This window comes from Hypanus sabinus, chromosome 6 (genome assembly GCF_030144855.1).
Source record: "Hypanus sabinus isolate sHypSab1 chromosome 6, sHypSab1.hap1, whole genome shotgun sequence".
Taxonomy (NCBI): Eukaryota; Metazoa; Chordata; class Chondrichthyes; order Myliobatiformes; family Dasyatidae; genus Hypanus; species Hypanus sabinus.
In genome coordinates this window covers 77,537,288-77,561,075 of record NC_082711.1, presented here as the reverse complement: position 1 = coordinate 77,561,075, position 23,788 = coordinate 77,537,288, and the positions used below count along the sequence as shown (strand labels likewise).

General features: G+C 41.2%; 1 protein-coding gene across 10 annotated transcripts in view; it reads right to left on the bottom strand.

Annotated features, from left to right (window-relative positions):
• cobl (cordon-bleu WH2 repeat protein) overlaps positions 1–23,788 on the bottom strand; it is a 322,888-nt gene that overhangs the window by 96,499 nt on the left and 202,601 nt on the right. For all 10 annotated transcript variants that reach the window (XM_059972440.1, XM_059972433.1, XM_059972437.1 and 7 more), the window contains one exon: positions 11,477–11,656. In XM_059972440.1, coding sequence (XP_059828423.1) covers positions 11,477–11,656 — 180 coding nt within the window. The remainder of the gene's footprint in view (positions 1–11,476; positions 11,657–23,788) is intronic.

Sequence of the window (23,788 nt, the reverse complement as noted above, 5' to 3'; positions counted from 1 at the left end):
GCACATATCCTCGAGGTACATCTGTGTTGACTTTCAGCAAGGAGAAAATGGTAATAATTTTGGCAATATTCCAGCAGGCTTCACAGACCTTTGGGTGAACTATTCAGAACAGGCACAGGAACAAGTACCGAACTCACTGGATTCGTTCAGTTAATCTGAGCAAAGCTGGTGAATGCACATGAGTAATTCTAAATTTCAGTCATCCGTTACTTCAACTCTCCCTCCCTCTTCGACTTTGGACTCTAATTCCTTATAGAAGTTTTAGGAACAGCACTTCATCCTTTTCCACAGCATAATGCAGCACTCAGGAACCAATATGAAATTTAACAAATTCAAGTAACCAGCCCTTTCATCTTCGTCAACAGTTGTGGCCATGTCTTTCAGTTTGAGGTTTCCTTTTCAACCTTCTGTCTCTAACAACCCTTTATCATATAGTTTTTGATTTAATAACTTGTTCTGCACCTATAAACAAATATCCCCTCTGTTATTCACTGTTCTTCACTCATCTACATATTTTCATGCTTTTTTCATTACTCATCAAATGGTTTTAGTTCTCTCCCTCAGGGTGCTGTTTCATCTGCAGAATGATTTCAGAACCTTCTGCTTTGAACGCAATTCTCCAACATTGACTGATATCATGGATACTCAAACAATACTGAAGCATTCTCAAAGAAAACATTGATAATAGCACACACAAAACTCTGGAGGAACTCAGCAGACCAGGCAGCATCTCCAGAAAAGAATAAATAGTCAATGTTTCGGTATTCTGCATAGTTCGGAGGGCAGAGCTTAGTCAAGATGGCGCTAATCGGCGACTCCTTTGCTTGCATCTTCAGAAAAAGCTCTATTGCCATCTTTATTTTTCCCTTTCAGGGTTCTTTTGAAGACTCTGACCTGGAGTTCAGATTCAGATTCAGATTCAGTTTATTGTCATTTAGAAACCACAAATGCAATGCAGTTAAAAAATGAGACAACGTTCCTCCAGAATAATATCACAAAAGCATATGACAAAACAGACTACACTAGAAAATCCACATAACGTTTGCCAATCCCCAGTCCAGAGTCCAGAGAGGCTGCTGCGTATTAATATCGCACTACCGTCTTAGCGCATTCCCTGGAAAGGAGCTCCAAATCCACCAGACAAACAAGAGCAAAAACTAAAGCTACAGACCTGCACAAAACCACATAGTTACAACAGTGCAAACAATAGCATAATTGATAAAAAAACAGACTATGGGCACAGTAAAAAATAGTCCAAAGATGTTAAAGGACTATAAGTTCAAAAGAAATCACCACACAGTTTCCACAAGTCCCCAGGATCCCAACAGACTCGCCATCCCACGCCGGCGGCAGAAGGGAATATCCCTGCTATGGACTTCCACAGCGCTGCCCGACTCAGCCTTGCAGACACAGTACACAACTAAAGCTCTGTCGGACCCAGCCTCACAGACGCAGCACACACCAAAAGCAACCTGACCGCAGCAAACTCCGAGTCCGTCGAACCTCCCAGCCAACGACCATCCCCTCCGGCACAGCTTCTCCGAGCACCATCCTCTGCCAAGTGTATTAAGACGGCCCCGCGAACGGCCATCGGCAACGCGACCCCGAGGACTGGGGGCCTGTTCTTCCCAGCAGAGTCCCGGACCTCACAGCAGCAGCAGCAATGAAGAAGGTCTTCCTGGAGATTTCCCGATGTTCCTCCATGCTCCTACGTCCGTTTTCAATCGATTATGATTGTGCACGGCACCCCGCTTCACAAATAACAGATAATCAGCTCTGGAGTGGCTGCTGCAAGCTGCGTTGCACCGCCATCTTGGAATCACGCTGGTTGCACGCTGACTTCGGTTCTTTGTGGGAATGGGACCCACTCTCGGGGTGTCATGTCTGGCCATTATCTGACATGACAAGGACATGGCCTAAGAGTTTGGCTCGCCTTTGGAGGTGTAGGATCTTGGGGCTCTGGAGACGGGTGGATTGAAGGTCGGTTTCCCGACAGACCATTGTGTCGTGGGACCTGGAAGATCTTTGGCTGTGTGCCCAGAGACCTGAGATCTTTGGGTACAAAACTCGGAAAAAGCGACGCAATGGACTTTTAACATCATAAACCAGAGAGTTGTTTGTTTTTTTTGAAACGGAGACACCTCTTTCTCCCTTATTAAATGGAGAGAGAGCCTGTGATATGTCAAATACCAGGTGAACGAGTAGTCTTTGGGGTAACTGCAAGTCTGTGTCTTTGCTGTTGCTTTGCTCACGCTTGAGTGCTCGGTGGTGGGTGTCGATGCTCTTTTTTGCTGGGGGGGTTCGTGCTTGGTGCCACTTGGTGCGGGAGGGGAGCTGGGGGGTACTTTGGGGCTCGAACATTTAAAAGTTGTTCATTCTTCAGGGCAATCCTCTTTTTTAGTGGATGGTTGCGAAGAAAAAGCATTTCAGGATGTATATTGTATACATTTCTCTAACATTAAATGCACCTTTGAATCCTTTGATCTTCACCTTCCTTCTCAGTCCTGAAGAAGATCTCGGCCAGAAACATCGACTGTACATTCTTTTCCATAGGTACTGCCTAACCTGCTGAGCTCCTCCAGTGTTTTGTGTGTGTTGCTTTGGATTTCCAGTACCAGCAGGCTTTCTCGTGTTTGAAAATATTGATAATTTTTCTTGCATAATAAACAAAAATGTGTTCCATCATTAGAGCTCAGCTAACTTTAATGACGTCTATACCAACAGACTCCCTCAACAAACAGTTAGCTACGATCTTGTGAAAATCTTAAAAAGTAAGTCTTCAGATCCCGCAAATCTCCAGCATTTTTTGTGCTTGTTTTAGATACCAGTCTGTCCCTTCAAGTATCACAAAGCTGAGGCTACTTCTTCATGTGAGGAGATTCTTTCCTGTGCATAACCTGCTGTTTCTTTTGTAATCAATGTAAGAACTGCAGATGCAACTGGGATTGACTTAACTAATATGCTTTGGAAGTATATGCAAAACACAGGAATGATTAATTAATTATGAAGTATCTATCGCACTTGAAATCAGCTTTAATTCAATCCAAGAGTATTAAAAAAATTATACTTTGTTTTGTAATTCAAATTTTTATTATTATTTATTCTTATTTTACAAAGCAGCGCAGCATATTATAGAGCAGACACAGTACAGCATATTTACACAGCCATCCAATGACAGGAAAACATATAAAACTAAGAAACAGAAAAAAACTTCTAATTTAAGTTTAAATTAACATACAACCAAAATTGATCCCACACGTCTTACACTTTTCCCTCACTGTTAATTCTTCACAACATGTGTTCATATGATGAAATCTACTGAATTTCTTGGCAAATGTTTCCTCTATGAGGAAACCAAAATTCCTTTAGAGTCCTATCCACAAATTAAAATACTAAAAGCTTTCTTTCAATCAAAGGGATTGCTGAACATAAAAAATTCAATGCTAACAATGTTGTGCATCAGGCACATACTGATATTTCATCTGAAAGTCAATGGTTCTGAAATTCCACCCAGGTTCTCTCAGTCTTTACAGATCCAGCAGTTAGCAGATCAGCTGAATGACAAAAATCCTAAAATTCCTGCTTTTCAGGAGTCTCATCCAATCTCTCCTGAGAGATCAGCATGCCTCCCATTTAAGTCCAGCTTCTTTGCAGTTTTTTGCATAAGATGGCAATTAACATAAGTGAGCAACAAAAAGGCATAGATTTATTTAGCATGGAAACAGGGAATTCAGCCAAACTCATCCAGGCCAACCAGTGTGTACCTTCCTCAGCACTCACTACTCTTTGGTTGAAATAGGTTCTTCTTAAATGTCCTCTAAATCTCAACTCCTTGCTCCTCACCTGAAAATTCTATAGTCTGGGATAATGATTGCCAATCAGAGCATTACAGCAGAGCAACAAATTCTTCAGTGCATCTAGATCATGCCAACCCATTCTTCTGCCTTGTCCCATCTACCTGCACCCAGACCATATCCCTTCAGAGCCCTCTCATTCATGTTCCTATCCAAACTTCTCTTAAGTACTGCAGTTGAACCCACATCTATCACTTCCTCTGGCACCTTGCTCCACACTCACACCAGCCCACGTGACGAAGATTTTCCCTAAGTATTACACTATGAATCCTATCACTAGTTCTAGTCTCAACCAGTCTGAGGGAAACAAACCAGCATGCATTCTCCTATCTATACCCTTCACAATTTAGTATAGCTCTGTAAGATCTGCCCTCATTTTCCTATGCGCCAAGGAATAAAGTTCTTCATGTCCTGGCAACATCCTTGTAAATTTTCTCTGCACTTTCAAGCTTATTGCTATCCTTCCTGCAGGTAGGTGACCACAACTGCACACAATACTCAAAATTTGGCCTCAACAATATCTTACCTAACTTCAGCGTAATGTCCTGACTCACGTACTCAATGCCCTGATAGATGAAGGCCAATATGCTGAAAGCTCTATGATCTATCTAATTGTGATACCACTTCAAAAGAATTACGGATCTGTACCCCAGATTGCCACGTTCTATCATGCACCTCGGAGCGCTAGCATTCACTGTTCTAATCTTATCTTGATTTGTACTCCAAAGTGCAACAACTCACATTTGTCTGCATTAAGTTCCATCTGTCATTTCTCAGACCATTGTCCCAGCTAGTTAAGTTCACATCCTGCACATCCTTTAACTAGGCCTCAGTAATGGTAATATTATAGACTCCCTTGTTAATTAAAGCTATGAACTCATTTATTTTCCTAGTTATATTCCTTGCATTAAAATAGATGCAATTTAGCTTTGAGTTCCCTCAAAACACTCTGCCTCATTTGTTCTGCCCACATGATGTCCTCCTTTCTCCAACCCAATACCACCATGAATCTTAAAAACTCTCTTAAGCATCTTCATTGTATAGCATAGTGCAGACAAAAATGAATTCGATGCAATACAATGGTAAATGCTGACCATCAATTCTCTGCCATTTTTTAACTAAAACATGACTGAAAGTCCATTGAAATTTGTGAACCACATTTGTACATCACTGCCATACTTTATACTCTTGCTAAATCTGATCAGAAACTTTTATTTGAGAGTTGGCGTCACTGACCAAACTGTAATTATATACAAAGTTACTGGAAACAAATGTCAACCCAGGAAGGAAATACGTTTCACCTGACGAATATCCTGTAAAAGCAATATTTTCCACAAAGGGAAGGCTTAAACAATAGCTCAACTTGTTCTATTATTAATGCCAAATATCAGAAAGCATATTCATGCTTACAGGAACATTGCTTGCATGTTACTAGATCATGATTTTAAAAATACTGTGTAACAGAAAGATGTTTTTAAATGCTGTAACTTATAGTCCCTTGATAGTTACATCATGGTGTGAGGAGAGGACGTCCTTCATATTCAAAGTACAAGAGATCTCATGCATCACTTACAAAAGGAAACTTTTATTTAATTTAATTAATTCCTTATTTTTCCACAGACATCAATGTGCGACTGTGCGTGTTGAGAGAGAAATGGAAGAATCCAGAGGATTTTGTAGGAAAGATGGGAGGCACCAGGATGATGAAATGGCATAGAATGGGACACATGCATCAAGTTTCAGTTGAGCCACCATGTAGTGTTGGGGAGCTCGGAAATGCAATCCTATTAAAGTCTGAGGGTGAGAAAGGGGTTATGGTCAGTTACCAGATTGAAATATGGTTCCTGTACCAACACTGAGCCACTTGCTGAATGGGGAAGGGATGGAAACAAAATGATCACAAAAAGGAACAAACTGAAATCAAGTATACCATGTTGGATACTGTTGGGGAGGGACAACCTACCAGGGTGGAGCTACAATGACCAGATCTCTGGCACTGTGGCTCAGAAAGGAAGGGGACAGAGGAGGAATGCAGTGGTGATAAGAGATTCCAGAGCTGGAGGAGTAGGTGGCAGAATCTGAGAACGTAATAGATAGTACTTTGCCTCCCAGGTACTGTACCAGGGTCAGGGACATCTCGGATTGACCCCAACATTCTAAAGAGGAAGCATGAGTGGCCAGTAACCTTGGTATTTATTGGTACCAATGACAGAGGACTGAAAAGAGAGGAGGTCCTAAAGAAAGATTTTAGGGAGCTACATAAAAAGCTGAAAAGCAGGACTGCCAGAATAATAATCTCTGGATTTCTGCCTGTGCCACGTGCCAGTGAGGGTAAGAATAGGATTATTTGGCAGATGAATGCATGGCTGAGGAACTAGTGCAGGGGCAGGGTTTCAGATTTATGGATCGTTGGGATCTCTTCTGGGGACTTGTACAAAAAGAACAGGTTACATCTGAACCCAAGAGGGACTGATATCCTGGTGGAGCTAGAGCTGTAAGAGAGGGTTTTAAACTCATTTGGCAAGGGGGATGGGAAGAGGAGTGACTGGGCTGTGGATAGCGATGTTGGTTTACAAACAGATTAGGTGTATAGTGAGACTGTCAGGGAGGACAGGCGGATGATAAAACAAAATTGCAGAGGGACAAAACTGAAAATGGTGACAGATACTGACTGAAGTGTTATATTTGAATGCACACAGTACAGGTATACAAAATACAGTAGATGATCTTGTAGCACGGTTGGAGACTGGCAGTTAATGACATTGTGAGTATCACAAAATCAAGGCTAAAATACAATTGTAGTTGGGAGTTTAATATCCAAAGATACAAAATCTATCAAAAGGACAGGGGTAGGCAGAGGACTTGGAGTAGCTTTGCAAGTAAAAAATGAAATCAAATCTTTAGAAAGAGGTGACATAAGATGGGAAGATGAAGAGTCCTTGTGTAGTGTGAAGAAACTGCAAAGGTAAGAAGACCCTGATGAGAGCTATTTACAGGCCTTCAAACAGTAGCTAGAATGTGGTCTACAAACAACAAAGGGTGTTAGAAACTGCATGTCTAAAAGACAATGTTATGTTAGTCTTGGGGGATTTCCATATGTAAGTAGATTTGTTAAATTAAGTTGTTGCTGGATCCCAAGAGAGAGAACTTGTAGAATGCCTCTGACTTGGCCTTTCGGAGCAGCCTGTGGTTGAGCCCACTAGGAGATCAGCAATTCTGGACTGGGTGTTATGTAGTGAACCGGATATGACGTGGGAGCGTAAGGCAATGGGACCATTAGGAAATGATGATCATAATGAGATAGAATTCACCCTACAATTTTGAGGGAGAATTTAAGATCTGGTTTGTTGGTACTACAGAGGCGTAAGGGGAATTACAAAGGCATGAGAGAGAAGCTGGCTTAAGTTGATTGGAAAGGAACACTACCAGGGATGATGGCAGAACAGTAATGGCTGGGGTTTCTAGGAGCAACTCAGAGTACAGGATAGATACATCTCAATGACGCTGAAGTATTCTAAAGGTAGGATGACACAGCCATGGCTGACGAAACAAGTCAAAACCAACATAAAAGCTAAAGAGAGGGCTAACAGAGCAAAAATTAGTGGTAAGATCGAGGATTGGGAAATTTTTAAAAACCAACTGAAGGCAACTAAGAAACCATAAAGTGGGGGGGGGGGGAAGATAAAATATGAAGGTAATCTAGACAATAATATATTATAGGCCAGATGTTGGAGTTGATTGTTAATGATGAGGTTTCAGGGTAATTGGAGGCACATGACAAAATAGGCCAATGTCAGCATTGATTCCTTAAGGGAAATCTGTTGGAATTTGTTGAAGAAATAACAAGCAGGATAGACAAAGGAGAATAGGTGGATGTTGTGTACTTGGATTTTCAAAAGGCCTTTAATGAGGTGCCGCACATAAGGCTGCTAAGCAAGATAGGAAGGCTTTACAGGAAATATACTAGCATTGGCTGATTGGCAGGAAGTAAGAGTGGGAATAAAGTGATCCTTTTCAAATTGGTGTACTTAAGAAAGACGTGCTGACATTGAAGAGGGTTCAGAGGAGGTTCACAATAATGATTCTGGGAAGGAAAGGGTTATCATACGGCTAACAATTGAAGGCTTTAGGCCTGTACTCACTGAAATTTAGAAAAATAAGGGGAAAATCTCATTGAAACCTATCAACTATTGAAAAACATAGGTAGAGTGGATATGGAGAGGATGTTTCCTTTTATTAGAGAGTCTAGGGCTAGAGGGCACATCCTCAGAACAAAGGGATGCCCATTTAGAAAAGAAATGATGAGAAATTTCCTTAGCCAAAGGGTGGGGTATCTGTGGAACTCATTGCCATGGTTGGCTGTGGAAGCCAGATCACTGGGTGCATTTAAGGTAGAGGCTGATAGAAGTTAATTAGTCAGGGCATGAAGGGTTATGGAGAGATGGCAGAATAACAGGGTTGAGAGGGAAATGGATCAGCCATGATGGAGCATTATAGGCTGAATGGCTTAATTCTGCTTCTATGTTTTATATAATCCAGAAAGAACTGTGACTAATGGGATCATGGTTCAACTGTGACTGGCTTTGTGGCTGTGAACTCACTTTCATGAACTTTAGTTCTGAATGTCATTTCCTGAATTTTTAGTGTTTGATGTATTCTTACTTTTTGCACTGTGGGTTTGATCGTGTTCTTTTTAATGGGTTCTATTGAGCTGCCTGTAAGGAGAGGAATCGCAAGGTTGAATAAAATATACATACTTCGATAATAAATGTACTTTGAACTTTGAAATTCGAATATATGATGAACATTTCCTTTTCCTCTGCTGTGTGTCAGGTAAAATTAGTTGACAACCCAAGCTGACACAAATTTTAACTCTCTAATTAATGTGTGCTATACTTGCTATATAATCCTATTAGCATGCTGTAGTGTACACATTGCATTTGAAATTCACCCATTTAAGACAGTAGCGTCAACTGCTGAGGCAGACATAGTCTGCTTAGGTAAATACTAATGAATTTATCGGCAGAAGATTTGGCCAAGTGAGATCAAGATGTCCATTGCATTTGGATATCACTACACACACCTGGAAAACTACATACTTGCTGGTTTCCCTGGTGTTTATGATGTATATATAGCCATGACTTGTATGTAAATGTAGATGGTGGGTTAGTAAATCTACAGAAAGCATAAAGATTGGTGGCATTATGAAGAGTATAGAGGGCTGTCAAAGGTATGGGTGGAAAAATAGCTGATAATCTTTAACTCAAGCAAGAGTGATGTGTTGTACTTCAGGAGGCTTAATATAAAGGGTGAGTGTACAGTTATTGAAGGACCTTTAACAGTATTAATGTACAGAGGGATCTTGGGGTCTGAGTCCATAGCACACTGAAAGTGGACATACGATTAGATAGGGTGGTAGAGCAAGCATATGGCATCCTTGCCTTCACTGGTCAGTGCATTGAGTACAACAGTCAGGAAATGATATTGCAGTTACATGAAAGTATGGTTACCCTGCACTTGGAAGATTGTGTGGCTCTTCGGCCGTTCCATTACAGGAAGAATGTTGAGGTTCTGTAAATGTCAGAAGAGGTTTACCAGGAGCAACACTTTATATTCCATCTGGGTACCCTCCAACCTGAAGGCATGAATATCGATTTCTCCTTCCAGTGAACAAATTCCCACTCTCCCCACCTTCCTCTAATCTCTGTGATGTTTGCAATTGTTCCCATGCATACAGATATCACAACATTCCTAGTAAGCAAAACAAAACTGAGCTTAAATACATAATTATTCTATGGATAATATAGTTACATTAAATATAATTAAGGAGTTTAAAAATATGCAGTTTAACTAAAGTTACCAATAAAATCATACACACTGAACAAAATTTGAATGCGTAAAGTACAATGAATAAATTTACTTAATTTCAATATTTAAATGCTTCAGGATATATGATACATTTTTTTGAATGTTGTGTAAAACTGCATAGATTATTTTATGCTCCAAATCCAGAGCAACTGATCAAGACCAACAACTTTTGTTGATTGTCCTGGTTAAGCTGGTGATTTCACAGCAAAATTAATTTGTACAGGAAACTGAAGTCACTTAAAAGAAAAACAAGAGAGAATCTGCAGATGCTGGAAATCCAAGCAACACAGTCAAATTGCTGGAGGAACTCAGCAGGCCAGGCAGCATCCATGGAAAAGAGTACAGCTGACGTTTTGGGCCAAGACCCTTTAGATCAGATAAGATACCTGTTATCCAGGGGATGAAGACATTTTCCTCGACAGCAGTAATTTATTAGCCTCAATTGTATGTGGTTTTGAACTGCTAATCTTGTGGCTATAATAGAGGCTTTCAATTTATCTGCTTTAGTACCTCATGGAGTTACTGGTCACATTTAATGAAAACCTCCAGTTAGTACTAAAGCAGCACCACCCTCTAATTTATTATTGTCATCCAAGACCTTGTGATATTCAATCTACTGCTTCAATGGCTGCCTTGTCAACAATTACACATTTATCCCACATTAAGTATTTCAGATTTTTTCGTGCAAGTTCCCACACAATGCTACATATTAGCGTCCCCATATTTGTCAAATTTGAAATAAATTTAAAAGCCAAATGTGTCATATCACCTCCCCCCACCCCCCAAATTGGCCAAAGTGTTCAAACAACGCCTGACGATGTCATGGCCAGAGTAATCGTGTTTTGTCTTCAAACATTAGCCAAAAGTGTTATAAGTTTTTATCTTTCGCTAAGACGTATACAAAAGAAGATATTTCTAGTCATCATAAAAAGCCCCAATAAACATATTCAAGGCATTTTCCTGGTATCTCATGAAACTTCGATCAGTCTCCTGCATGTATTTATCTAACTGCTTTAAATTAGGCTACCACAGAAACTTGGTGCTCAATTTTTCCAAATTCTCTTTGAACTTGAGGTAGACCACCCAAGATATTTAGTACCTCAAAAACAAAGATCTATTTTCAATTGGGAAAATTTAAATTATGGTCCCTTTGGGCTTTGGAGAGCTCCCTCTAGAAGGTTTGAGGAAAACAGACTGCAGAGCATATCCTATGCTAAATTTAACTTACATGCAAAATTCATATTTCTATATTGTTTCTTTACTAAGCTATGCATAGGATACACAGCCATTCTATTTTAAAATACATCTTCAAATCAGAATCTACCCACCATTCTAGTTCCATTACTGCTTGTGTTTCTGTCCCAAACTTGTACATCTTTATTCTAGACTTTCCACCAATTGATGATTCAAAGAGAAGTAAGTGCATAAAACCTCATGCTTTTCTGCTTTTATGACCTTCTGCTTGGTAGCACAGAAAATTTCAAATTACTTCATTAAACCTAATGTCTCTTGAATATTTAATAGTGCTTTATTTTTTGCAATAACTTACATTCATTGTGCTCAAAATGCATATCACAAAATTAAAGCAGTGTCAAACAAGCCTGGATAATTATTTACTTAAAAATAACTTGAAAAATTTCCAGAGGTCAAATGTTAATAAATGGGATTTGTACAGCTGATACTTGATGGTCAGCAGAAATACTGTATGGTATAACAAGGGATTATTTCTGTACTATATAACAATGCATTAATACCTCTTGTGCACTGTCCTCCACACGTTTCACATTTGTATGCTCTGGAGAAGCTGATGGTGGGGCCGGCGCTCTCCGTTTCTTTACGTCCAACGTCCTTGCAACATTGTTAACAGATAATGATGGATTCAAAGCAACTGATCGTGGATTTACATTTGGTGTGGAGGGAAGAGATGAATAGTCCTGCCATTGAAATGGAAAGATAAGTGATTTACTAAAAAAATGTATATCCAATCTATTATTTCAAAAATATTTTAACTCTTTTGCTGGAAATCGGAAACAAAAGCAGAAAGTGTTGCAAGTACCCAACAAGTAGTATCTCAGAGAAAACTGAGTCAATATTTCACATGTAAATAATATTTGAATAAGGAGATTCATTCGTTTTCCACAAATTACATACTCCCCAGATGGATCATTCTCAATTAATAGGCCTTCACTACTCTCTCTCAAATCATACCACTGTCATTTGGCTTCATAGTCTAGGGGACCCTCCCTGTGCAAATTCCTCTCATTTTATCACTAAATAGAATCCATGGTCCAGATGAATTGTATCTACCCTTTTTAATAGAATGTAGCAGGTGCAGGTCAGCTAGCATTTTGAGTCTACTTTTCCATTCATCAAATCATGGCTGGACTTTAATCTGAATGCCATTTTCCTGCACTGTTGTCACATCCCTTCTTTTCTTCAGAACATCTAAAAAATTTCTGCAGTCTCCACAATAATGACATATGCACAAGGTGCATTGAGCTGCATCTCCTGAGAGATCGTGTTAAGGAACTGGAGCTGCAGCTCGATGATCTTCGGCACATTCAGACAAATGAGGAGGAGACAGATAGGAGCTACAGGGAGGTATTCACACCTAAGTTGCAGAAGGCAGGCACCTGGGTGACTGTGAGGACAGGGAAAGGGAACAGGCAGCCAGTGCAGAGTACCCCTGTGGTGATTGCCCTCAATAATAAGTATACCGCTTTGGATACTGTTAGGGGGATGACCTACCAGGGAGGAAGGCAGGAAGAGGATCTCTGGCACTGAGTCTGTCTAGTGTGAGGCAGGGAAGAGGCAAGCATGACAATAAGATATAGGAGCAGAAGTAGGCCATTCGGCCCATTGCATCTACTCTGCCATTCAATCATGGGATGATCCTGTTCTTCCATTCATCCCCACTCCCCTGCCTGCTATGTTATGCAGGAGCTCTTCTACACTTTAGTGTAGTCTGGGGTGAAGTACGTTTTATATGTTCTTTTTTTGGAACACTCTGCCATGACGCTGCAGGACACTAAACTGAACTGATGGACAATGAAAGAGAGAGAGAGGTCGACTGTAAAGCCCACCCACAGAGAAAACTGATAGGTCTACTTAGCACAAAGAGAGACCAATCAGGATGCTCCCTCTGTCACTCTCTCGTTGCGTCTGTCACTCGCTCTGTCTCGCTTTCTCTCCCTCTCACTCACTCACTCTCAAAAAAATCGATTTCCGGGATATTGTATATAATTTGCAGGCATCAGGGAGCCACTATCAATATGTGGGACACTCCCGGAACTTCCAGAAGAGGTGATATGTCTGTGAATGCCAAATTTGCATTCACCTTCTTCACCACTGACTCAACCTGGAGGTTAACCTTTAGGGTATCTTGTACAAGAAATCCCAAGTCACCTTTGCATCTCTGCATTTTGAATTCTCTCCCCATCTAAATAATAGTCTGCTCATTCATTTCTTCATCAAAATGCATAACCATACACTTTCCAGCATTGTATTTCATTTGCCACTTCTTTGCCCATTCCCCTAAACTATCTAAGTCACTCTGCAGGCTCTCTGTTTCCTCAACACTACCCACTCCTCCACCTATCTTGGTGTCATTGGCAAATTTAGCCACAAATCCATTAATCCCAATGTCCAAATCATTGACATACATCATTAAAAAGCAGCGGTCCCAACATCAACCCCAGTGGAACTCCACTGGTAACCAGCAGCCAGCTAGTATAGGATCCCTTTATTCCCACTGCCCATTTTCTGCCGATCAGCCAATGCTCCACACATGCTAGTAACTTTCCTGTGATTCCATGGGCTTTTATCCTGCTAAGCAGCCTAATGTGCGACACCTTGTCAGAGGCCTTCTGAAAATCCAAATACACCACCACTCCTTTGTCTACCCTGCTTGTAAATTCCTCAAAAAATTGCAGTAGGTTAGTCAGACAGGATTTTCCTTTAAGGAAACCATGCTGTCTTTGGCCTATCTTGTCAAGTGCCTCCAGGTACTCTATAATCTCATCCCTAACAATTAGGGATCCCTACAAATCCCTACAACTTCCCAACCACTGATATCAGGCTATTCTGCTGCCTCCCACCCTTCTTAAATAGCGGAGTAACATTTGCAATTTTCCAGTTATCTGGTACAATGCCAGAATCTATCAATTCTTGAAAGATCATTGTTATTGCCTCCACAATCTCTCCAGCTACTAACATCAAAACCCGAGGGTGCATTCCATCAGGTCCAGGAGATTTATCTGCCTGCAGACCACTAAGCTCCCTGAGCACCTTCTCAGTTGTAATTTTCACTGCACATACTTCACTTCCCTGACTCGCTTGAATGCTTAGAATACTGAAAATGTCTTCCACTGTGAAGACTGTTGGAAAATACACATTCAGATCCTCTGCCATCTCTGTATCCCTCATTACAATATCTCCAGCGTCATTTTCAACTGGTCCTATTTCTACCCTCAACTCTCTTTAACCCTTTTTATAATTAAAAAAAGCTTTTAGTATCTTCTTTGATATTAATTGCCAGCTTCCTTTAATAATTCATAGTTTCCTTCCTAATGACCTTCTTAGCTTCCTTCTGCAAGTTTTTAAAAACTTCCCAATCCTCTATCTTCCCACTAGCTTTGGCTTCCTTGTATGTCCTCTCTTTTGCTTTTACTTTGGCTCTGACTTCACTTGCCAGCCATGGTAGTGTCCTCCTTTCATTAAAAAGTTTCTTCTGATTTGGAATATATCTGTCTTGTACTTCCCTCATTTTTTGCAGGAACTCCAGCCATTGCTGCTCTGTTGTCCTTCCTGCTAGTGTCCCTTTCCAGTCAACTTTGGCCAGTTCCCCTCTCATGCCATTGTAATTTCCTTCATTCCACTGACATATCAACACATTGGAATTTAGTTTCTCTTTCTCAAATTTTGATAAGGGATTCGTTGGTTAGGGGAACAGAAAGGAGGTTCTGTGGATGAGAATGATATTTCTGAATGGACTGCTGCCTCCCCTATGCCAGGATCAGTGGATCTCTGATCAAGTCCACAGTATTCTTAAGTGAGAGAGTAAGCAGCCAGAAGTTGTGGTCCACGTTGATACCAATGACAGGCTTAGGATGGGCGCCAAGGTCCTGCGAAGTAAGTTCAGGAAGTTAGGTGCTAAGTTAATGAACAGAACATCCAGGGCTGTGATCTCAGGATTGCCGCTCGTGTCACATGCCAGTGAGGCCAGAAATTAAAATTGTACAGTTTAACATATGGCTCAGGAGTTGGTCGGGGAGGAAGTGTTTCAGTCATTGGGCTCTCTTTCAGGGAAGGCGGGACCCAAAGGTAAGGGACGGTTTACACCTGAACTGGAGGGGGACTAATATCCTATCAGAAAGATTTGTTAACTGCATGGGGATTCAATCAGAGTACAAGAACAGATAGTGAAGAGGTTGTGCAGAAAGATGTTGTTAAACCTACCTACAAAGTCAGGGAATCAAAAGCATGGTGGGACTAATGTTCTCAGCTGTGTATATTTCAATGCAAGAATATTGTAGGAAAGCAGATAAGCCCAAGGCATGGATCAGTATGTAGAATTATGACACTGTAGCCATTAATGAGACTGGGTTGCCGGAGAAGCAGCTCAATTTTCCAGGGGTTCCATTGTTGCTGACAAGATAGAGCAGGAGGGATTAAAGGAGGAGGGGTGGAATTACTAGTCAGGGAAAATGTCACAGCTGTGCTCAGTTAAAACAGATTAGAGAGCTTATTTAGTGAGGCTTTACGGGTAGAACTGAGGAATAAAAAGGTATGACCACATTAAAGGGATTATATAATAGACTACTCAACAGTCTGCGAGATTTAGAGGAGCAAATTTGTACTTTGATCACAGACTGCTGCAAGAAACATAAGGTTGAATAGCAGGTGATTTTAATCTTCCACATATTGACTGGGACTCACATACTGTGAAAAGGCTGGATGGAAAGAGTTAGTCAAATATATTCAGGAAGGTTTCTTTAAACAGTACATAGTTGTCCCAACAAAACCAACAAAAGAGTGTGATACTGGATCTCATTTTAAGGAATGAGAAAAGGCAGGTGACCAAAGTGTGTGTAGGGGATCACTTTGCATCTCATGAGCATAATATCATTGGTTTCAAGGTAATTATGTAAAAGCATAGGTCTGGTCCTGGGGTTGAGATTCTAAATTGGGGAAAGGCCAATTTTGATTGTATCAGAAAGGATCAGGCGAGCGTGGATTGGGATAGGTTGTTTCTAGCAAACACATTCTTGGTAAGTGGGAGGCATTAAAAAGTTAAATTTTGAGAGTACGGAGAGTGTATATGCCTGTCAGAAGGCAAGAATAACAGGCTTATAGCACCTTGGTTTCTGAGTGGTATTGAGGTCCTGGTTAACTAAAATAAGGAGGTGCATACTAGGTATAGACAGGCAGGAACAAATGAAGTGCTGGAGGAGTATAAGAAATACAAGAAAACACTTAAGGAAATCGGGATGGCTAAAAGAAACCACGAGGTTACTGTAGCAGACAAGGTGAAGAAGGATCCTAAGGGCTTCTACAAATATATTAAGAGCAAAAGAAAAGCAAGGGACAAAATCAGTCCTCTGGAAGAACAGAATGGTAGTCATTGCATTGAATTGAAAGAAATGGGGGTGACCTTAAATGGAAGTTTTGCATCTGTGTTTACTCAGGAAATGGATAGAGTATACAGGTGTGAGGCAATGCTGCAGCAAGGCCATGGACACTATACAGATTACAGAGGAGATTTTTGCTGTTTTGAGGGACATTAGCATGGATGAATCACCAGGGCCTGACAAGGTGTTCCCTAGGGTATTGTGGGAGACTAGTGCAGAAATTGTAGGGACCCTAGCAGAGATATTCAAAACATCTTTAGCTAAGGGTGAATTAGCTAATTCAGAGAATTGGATGATTGCTAATGTTATTCCATTGCTTAAGAAAGGCTCTAAAAATAAATCAGGAAATTATAGGCCGGAGGGCCAAACATCAGCAGCGGTAAAGTAATTGGAAGGTGTTCTAGGGATCGAATATATAAGTTTTCGGATAGACAGAGACTGATTAGGGAGTCAACATGGCTTTGTGTGGGTAAGTCATGTCTAGCTAATTTTATAAAGATTTTTGAAGAAGTTGTCAGGAAAGTTGATGAAGGCAAGGCAGTGGATATTGTTTACATGGACTTGAGCAAGGGCTTGCACAAGGTCCCGCATGGGAGGTTGGTCAAGAGGGTTCAGTCACACGGCATTCAAGATGAGGTAGTAAATTGGATTGGCCATTGGCAGCACAGAAGAAGCCAATGAGTGGTCGCCTCACTGACTGGAAGCCTGTGACTAGAGGTGTGCCGCAGGGATTGGTGCTGGGTGCATTGTTGTTTGTCATCTATATCAATGATCTGGATGATAATGTGGTAAACTGCATCAGCAAACTGTAGATGACATCAAGATTAGGGCTGTAGTGGATAGTGAGGTAGACTATCGAAGTTTGCATCTGAACTGAGGTCTGGACCAGCTGGAAAAATGGATGAAAAATTGCAGATGAAAGTTAATGCAGACAAGTGTGAGGCGTTGCTCTTTGGGAGAACCAAACAGGGTATGGTAGGCTTTACAAAGTGAGCAGTAGAGTACTGAGGAATACAGTAGAACAGAGGGATCTGGGAATACAGATCCATAATTCATTGAAAATGGCATCACAAGTAGATCGGGTCGTAAAGAATGCTTTTGGTACATTAGCCATTATAAATTCATGCACTGAGTGCAGAAATTGAGATGTTATATTGGAATTGTATAAGACATCAGAGAGGCCTAACTTGGAGAATTGTTTGCAGCTTTGGTCACCTACCTACAAGAAAGTTGTAATTAAGAGTGCAGAGAAAATTTACAAAGATGTTTACGGGACTTGAGGATCTGATTTATAGGGAAAGGTTGAACAGATTGTGGGGAGATTTGATGGAGATCCCGTATACAAAATTATGAGGGGTATAGATAGGGTTAATGCAAACAGGCTTTTTCCACTGAGGTTGGGTGAGACTGCAACTAGAGGTCGTGGGTTGAGGGTGAAAGGTGAAATGTTTAAGACCATAAGATATAGAAGCAGAATTAGACCATTAGGTCCATCGAGCCTGAGCCACCATTTCATCATGACTGATCCAGTTTCAGGGGAACCTGAGGGGGAGCTTCCTCATGCACAGGGTGGGGAGAGTGTGGAATGAGCTGCTGGCACAAGTGCTGGATGTGGGGTTGATTTCAAAGTTCAAAGTAAACGTTGTTACCCAAGTACATATATGTCACTATATACAACCCCAAGATTCATTTTCTTGTGGGTATACTGAACAAATCTATACAATAGTAACTATAACAGAATCAATGAACAAGTGTCAAACTAGGGCTTTCAACCAAAGTGCAGAAGACAACAAACTGCGCAAATGCAAAAAGAAGAAACAATAATATAAATAAATAAACCATAAATATCAAGAACATGAGATGAAGGTTCTTTGAAAGTGAGTCCATTGGTTGTGGGACCATATCAATGATGGGACAGGTGAAGTTCTGTCAAGTTATCCCCTTTGTTTAAGAGCCTGATAGTTGAGGGGTAGTAACTATTCCCTAACCTGGTAATGCCAGTCCAAAGGCGTTTGTACTTTCTACCTGATGACAGCAGTGAGAAGAAAGCATGTTCCAGTGGTGGAGGGTCCCTGATGATGGATGCTGGTTTCCTGCAACAACACTCCATGTAGATGTACTAAATGGTGGAGAGTGCTTTACTCGTGATGGACTCGGCCTTGTCCGCAACTTTTTTTTTGCTATCCATGACTCCTTGCTGTTTCCATACCAGGCTGTGATGCATCCAGTCAATATACAAGTGGTACACTTGAGCTGATGGAGATCATGGAGGAGATATTGTTGCGAATCTGAATTGACTGGGGTCTACAAATGATGAAATCCAGGATCCAAAAGCATAAGGATTTATACTGAGGCCAAAGTCTTGGAGCTTATTGATCAGTTTTGAGGGGATGATGGTATTAAATACTGAGCTGTAGTTGATAAAGAGCATCCTGGGGTATGCAGATTTGTTGTGCAGATGTTCCAGGGTTGAATGAAGAGCCAATGAGCTGGCATTTGCTGTGGACTGTTGCTCTGCTAGGCAAACTGGAGTAGATTCAAGTTACATCTCAGGAGTTGATAAGTTTCATCAACAACCTCTCAAAACAAATCATCACTATGGATGTCTGTGACACTGGTCTTTGAGGCAGGTCACCATCCTCTTCTTGGTCACTGGTATAATTGAAGCCTGCCTGAAGCAGGTGAGTACCACTTTTAGCCAAAGCGAGAGGTTAAGTATTTCAATGAACGCCCCAACCAGTCGTCAGCACAGGTCTTTAGTACATGGCCAGCTACTCTGTTGGGGCCAGGTGATTTCATAGGATCATCAGCATATGTGGGAGTTCATGATGGTTTCTCCATGCTTTCACAGTCAAAGTGAGCATAGAAGGCATTGAGCTCATCTGAATGTGAAGCCCTGCTGAAGACTATATTGTTAACTTTATAAGAGGTCGCAGTACTCAAGCCCCACCACAACTGTTAACCTTCCTTCATTGACTCATATTTAGACCAGAATTGCCATTTCACCCGTGAGGTGTCTTTCTGGAGATCGTATCAGGACCTCTTGTAACTTTCTTGGGCACCAGACTTGAACAACTCTGAATTGACTCTCAGCATTTTGCAGACCTCATGTTTCATCCAGGGCTTCTAACTGGGGAATGATATCGTGGGGACACACTCATCTACAACTGTTTTAATAAAGTCCATTACAACCATGGTGATCCAGAGATGAGTCTTTGAACATGGCCCAGTCCATTGACCTGAAGCAATCTCGTAGCTGCTCCTCTGCCTCCCCTGACTACATTGTTGTTGTTCTAATCTCTGGAGCTTTGCTCTTTAGCCTCTGCCTGTGTGCAGGTAGGAGAGGGACAGCTAAGTGATCTGATTTACTGAAATGTGGTCTGGGCATCGAATGGTGGGCATTCCTTATCTTAGTAGAGTAGTGGTCTAGTGTGTTGGGACATCCTTGGACTTTAGGTGGTGGAGAAGAACAGAAGGATTTTAAAGCACAAATATACCACTCACCACAACTTGTACTAGCAGGACCAGAAAAAGTGCAATTTCATTCCCAGTTGCCACTATGGAATTAAAACTCGTTTTCTATCTCAGTAACCCAGCATGTTTGTGTGAGACTTTTAGGGACAAGAGAAATCCAACTTCAGCCCTGCAAATGACTTTCTGCAGAAACTGGTGTCCATTTATCCAACACATACATAGTGGCATGGTCTTTGCCACAACTTTCATATCATAGTGCAGTATCTATTAGCAAAGGTCTATGGTAGTTCAAGCTGAAGCTAGTCAAGGTGTGTGTGCTGTGACTGAAACTTTGACCATTCTATATATCAACCCTTCGTGTAAATCTACTGTAGATTATTGCTACTGTATATAGGATTCCCTTACTGAAAGACATTTTGAGGTTATCACAGCTCAGCAATCAGTCTAGCGGACGGTGAAGGTTGCTGACACCCTTCCTTTGAAGTTCAAATCTGTTGTTCTCTCTGATTGCGAGTTTCTCTTATTCCACCAGCCCCATCAGCCAATTAACCCATGTTCATGATGAAGTATCAGAATCAGGTTTAACATCATTGGCATATGTCGTGAGATTTGTTGCTTTGCAGCAGCAGGGCATTGCAACACATTATAATAAAAACTATAATGTAGTCTGAAGGCAGATTAGAGCTGCATGTGGACACTTGCAACTCTCTCCACCACACGTGAAAGTATTTCACCATCTGACTTGCAGTCATTAGTGAACAAGGTGCAAAAGTAACAGGCCGGGCAAAGGTATGTGTAGGACTGACTATGAGAACATGCCGCGGTTGGTTGTTAGTCAACAATTGTATGGTTTAAGTCTTGACTTGATGAATTAAAATAACTTGCATGATGATCTGCTTGGCTTTACATTTCAAGTTTGTAAAGGAGTTGATAACCCTCTCAGACATCTCATGTAAGGATTGTCCTTGCTGTTTTGACTTGTTTTCTGTGTATGGCCCACAGCATGCAGTACATCAATTTTAGGGAAGTGACACTTAGCTGGTCCTCAAATCCCTGCTGATTTGTTATTCTCCATTTACAAGATTTTATTTCATATACCAACATTTCCCCCACAAAAGCTTATTAAGTACCCTCGTAACATCAAGAAAAGTTATATATGTTTCCACAGATCAGCTTGTTACATCCACAAAACAAGAACTTATCCGACATGCCAGACAAACATTATTCCCATAAAGCCCAACTATTTCCATTTAAGAAGCAGAAGGTGATACAGCCCATTCAGATATTTAATAGGATTGTGTGTGATCTGATCTTCACAAAAACTCCACTTTTTTACCTGTGTCCATAAACCTCATATAATCTATGGGTTAAAAATTTGTTGCTCTCAACAGAGATAAAGTAATACAGCATGGAAGCAGACCATTTGGCCCAAGTGATCCATGCTGACCACAGCATCCTCCCTGCTAGTCCTAGTTGCCCAATCTCCTCAAGCCTCTCCCTCCATGGACCCATCCAGAACCCTCTCAAATGTTGCAATTGTACCAGCCTCTGCCATTTCCTCCAGCAGTTTATTCCAAGTACTCACTACCCTCTGTAAAACCAAGTTGCCTTCTGGTCTCTTCCTAATCTCTCACTTCTTACCTTGTTAGCTATACCCTCTAGTTTTAGACACCCCAACCCCGGAGAAAAAAACTATGACTGCCTACCCATACTGCTCTTAAGCATATGAGATGCTGCAGGTGATGGAAATCCAGAGGAACACACACAAAATGACAGAGGAACTCAGCATCTCAGGCAACATCTACAGAAAGGTATTGGATAGCGACGTTTTGGACTGAGACCATTCATCAGGACTGGAAGGAAAGAGGGAAGAAGCCAGAATAAGGAAGTGAGGGGAGTGAAGGGGTAAAAGTACAAACTGGAAATACGAAAGTGATAAATGGAAAAGGTAAAGGGCTGAAGAAGAGTGCATCATGTGAGAAAGGGAGGAGGGACAGAGAGGGATGATAGGTAGGTGAGAAGAGAAGGCGTATGAGGGGAGCCAGAATGGGGAATATAAAATAAGGGGTAAGGGAAGGGGAGAAATTACCATTCATGTAACCTAAGTGCCTTCTTCACTACTATGTCCACTTCACGCCTGCTTTTAGTGAAGTTGTGCACTTGTTTTCCAGGTCAGTCTGTTCCACACATTAGTCAATGCCTTGCCATCCGCTATGTGAGTCCTGCCCTGGCTAGACTATACAATATTCATTACTTTGCACTAAACTAGTTGAAATTCATTTGCCATACCTCCGCCCTTCTCACTAATAATTGATCAAGATCCCTCTGCTTCACTGTCAACAAGACCCAATGATCTACGATCATTTGCAAACTTTGGACTGTGGAAGGAAACCAGAGCACCCAAAGGCAACCCACATGCTCACAGGGAGAATATACAAATTCCCTGTAGCCAGTGCCAGAACTGAAATCTGAATTGTAGAATGCCCCATGCTGTAATAACATTGCACTAACCACTACGATACCACGTGCATGTATATGATCTATCGTCCTTCATTAGTCAGGGCTCCAGGTAATGTGGCCGCTCTGTAAAACTCAAGTTAAATCACACTTGGAGTATTGTGCTCAGTTCTCATGTGGAAGCTTTAGAGAGGATGCAGAGGAGATTTACTAGAATGCTGCTTGGAGTTGAGAGCAAGTCTTGTGAGGAAAGGTAGATCGAGCAAGGGGTTTTCTCTTTGGAGAGAAGGAGGATGAGAGGTGACTTGATATACATGTATAAGATGAAAAGGGACATAGATAGAGTGGACAGCCAGAGCCTTTTTTCCCAGAGTAGCAATGGCTAGTACAAGACAGCACAATTTCAAGATTGGAATTATCCATTAGCGGTAATGTCAGAAGTTGGTTTTTTGCACAGGTAAGTTCATAGACTGCACTGCCAGAGGTGGTGTTAAAGGCAGATACATTAGGGACATTTAAGAAGCTCTTACATAGACATAACGATGAAAGAAAATTGGAGGGCATTTGGGGAGGGAAGGGTGCAGTTGACTTTGGAGTAGGCTGGCACAATATTGTAGCCTGAAAGGTCCATACTGTGCTATACTGTTCTATATTTTAAACAACTTGGATATGAATATACATGGCACCATTGGCAAATTTGGAAAGCTCACTGAACTATAATTCACAAGATTATCTCTATAATCTTTCTTGAACAAAGTAAGAACATTTGCCATCCTACCATCCTCTGGCGCTTCTGTAGTCAATGAAGATGCAGAAATTATTGCAAAGGCACAACATAGTTAGCTGGGGTATATCAAACACAAGAAAATCTGCAGATGCTGGAAATACAAAGCAACTCTCACCCAAAATGCTGCAGGAACTCAGCAGGCCAGTCAACATCTATGGAAAAGAGTAAACAGTCAGCATTTCAGGCCAAGACACTTTAGTCTTGGCCCCAAATTTTTGACTGTTTACTCTTTTTCATAGATGCTGTTAATCTGGGTTATATTCTGTCTGGCTCTGGGGGTTATGTCTCTTTGAGTTTTTCAGAAGTTCTGGCACATATTCCAGCATATTAGCTTGTTCAACGCTGACATCACATTTGTTAAGGTCCCTCTAGCTGGTAAATACTGAAGCAAAGTATTCATTATGGACCTCTCTGATCTCCTCTGACACCAGGCACGTTTCCTCTTTCATTCTTAATTGGTCCTACTTTCACTCTACTAATCCTCCTGTTTTTCACATTTGTGTAGAATACCTTGGGGTTTTCCTTAACCCTATATGCCAAGGTCTTAACAGGTCCCCTTTTAGATCTCTTAAGTCTCTCTTTTAGCTACTTGTTGATTACCTATATCCTTCAAGAGACCTGGCTGATCTTTGCTGCCTAAAACATAAGTAAGCTTCCTTCTTCTTCTTGACTATATGTTCCATTTCTTTTGCTAACCATGTTATCATCTTTTCCTGCCT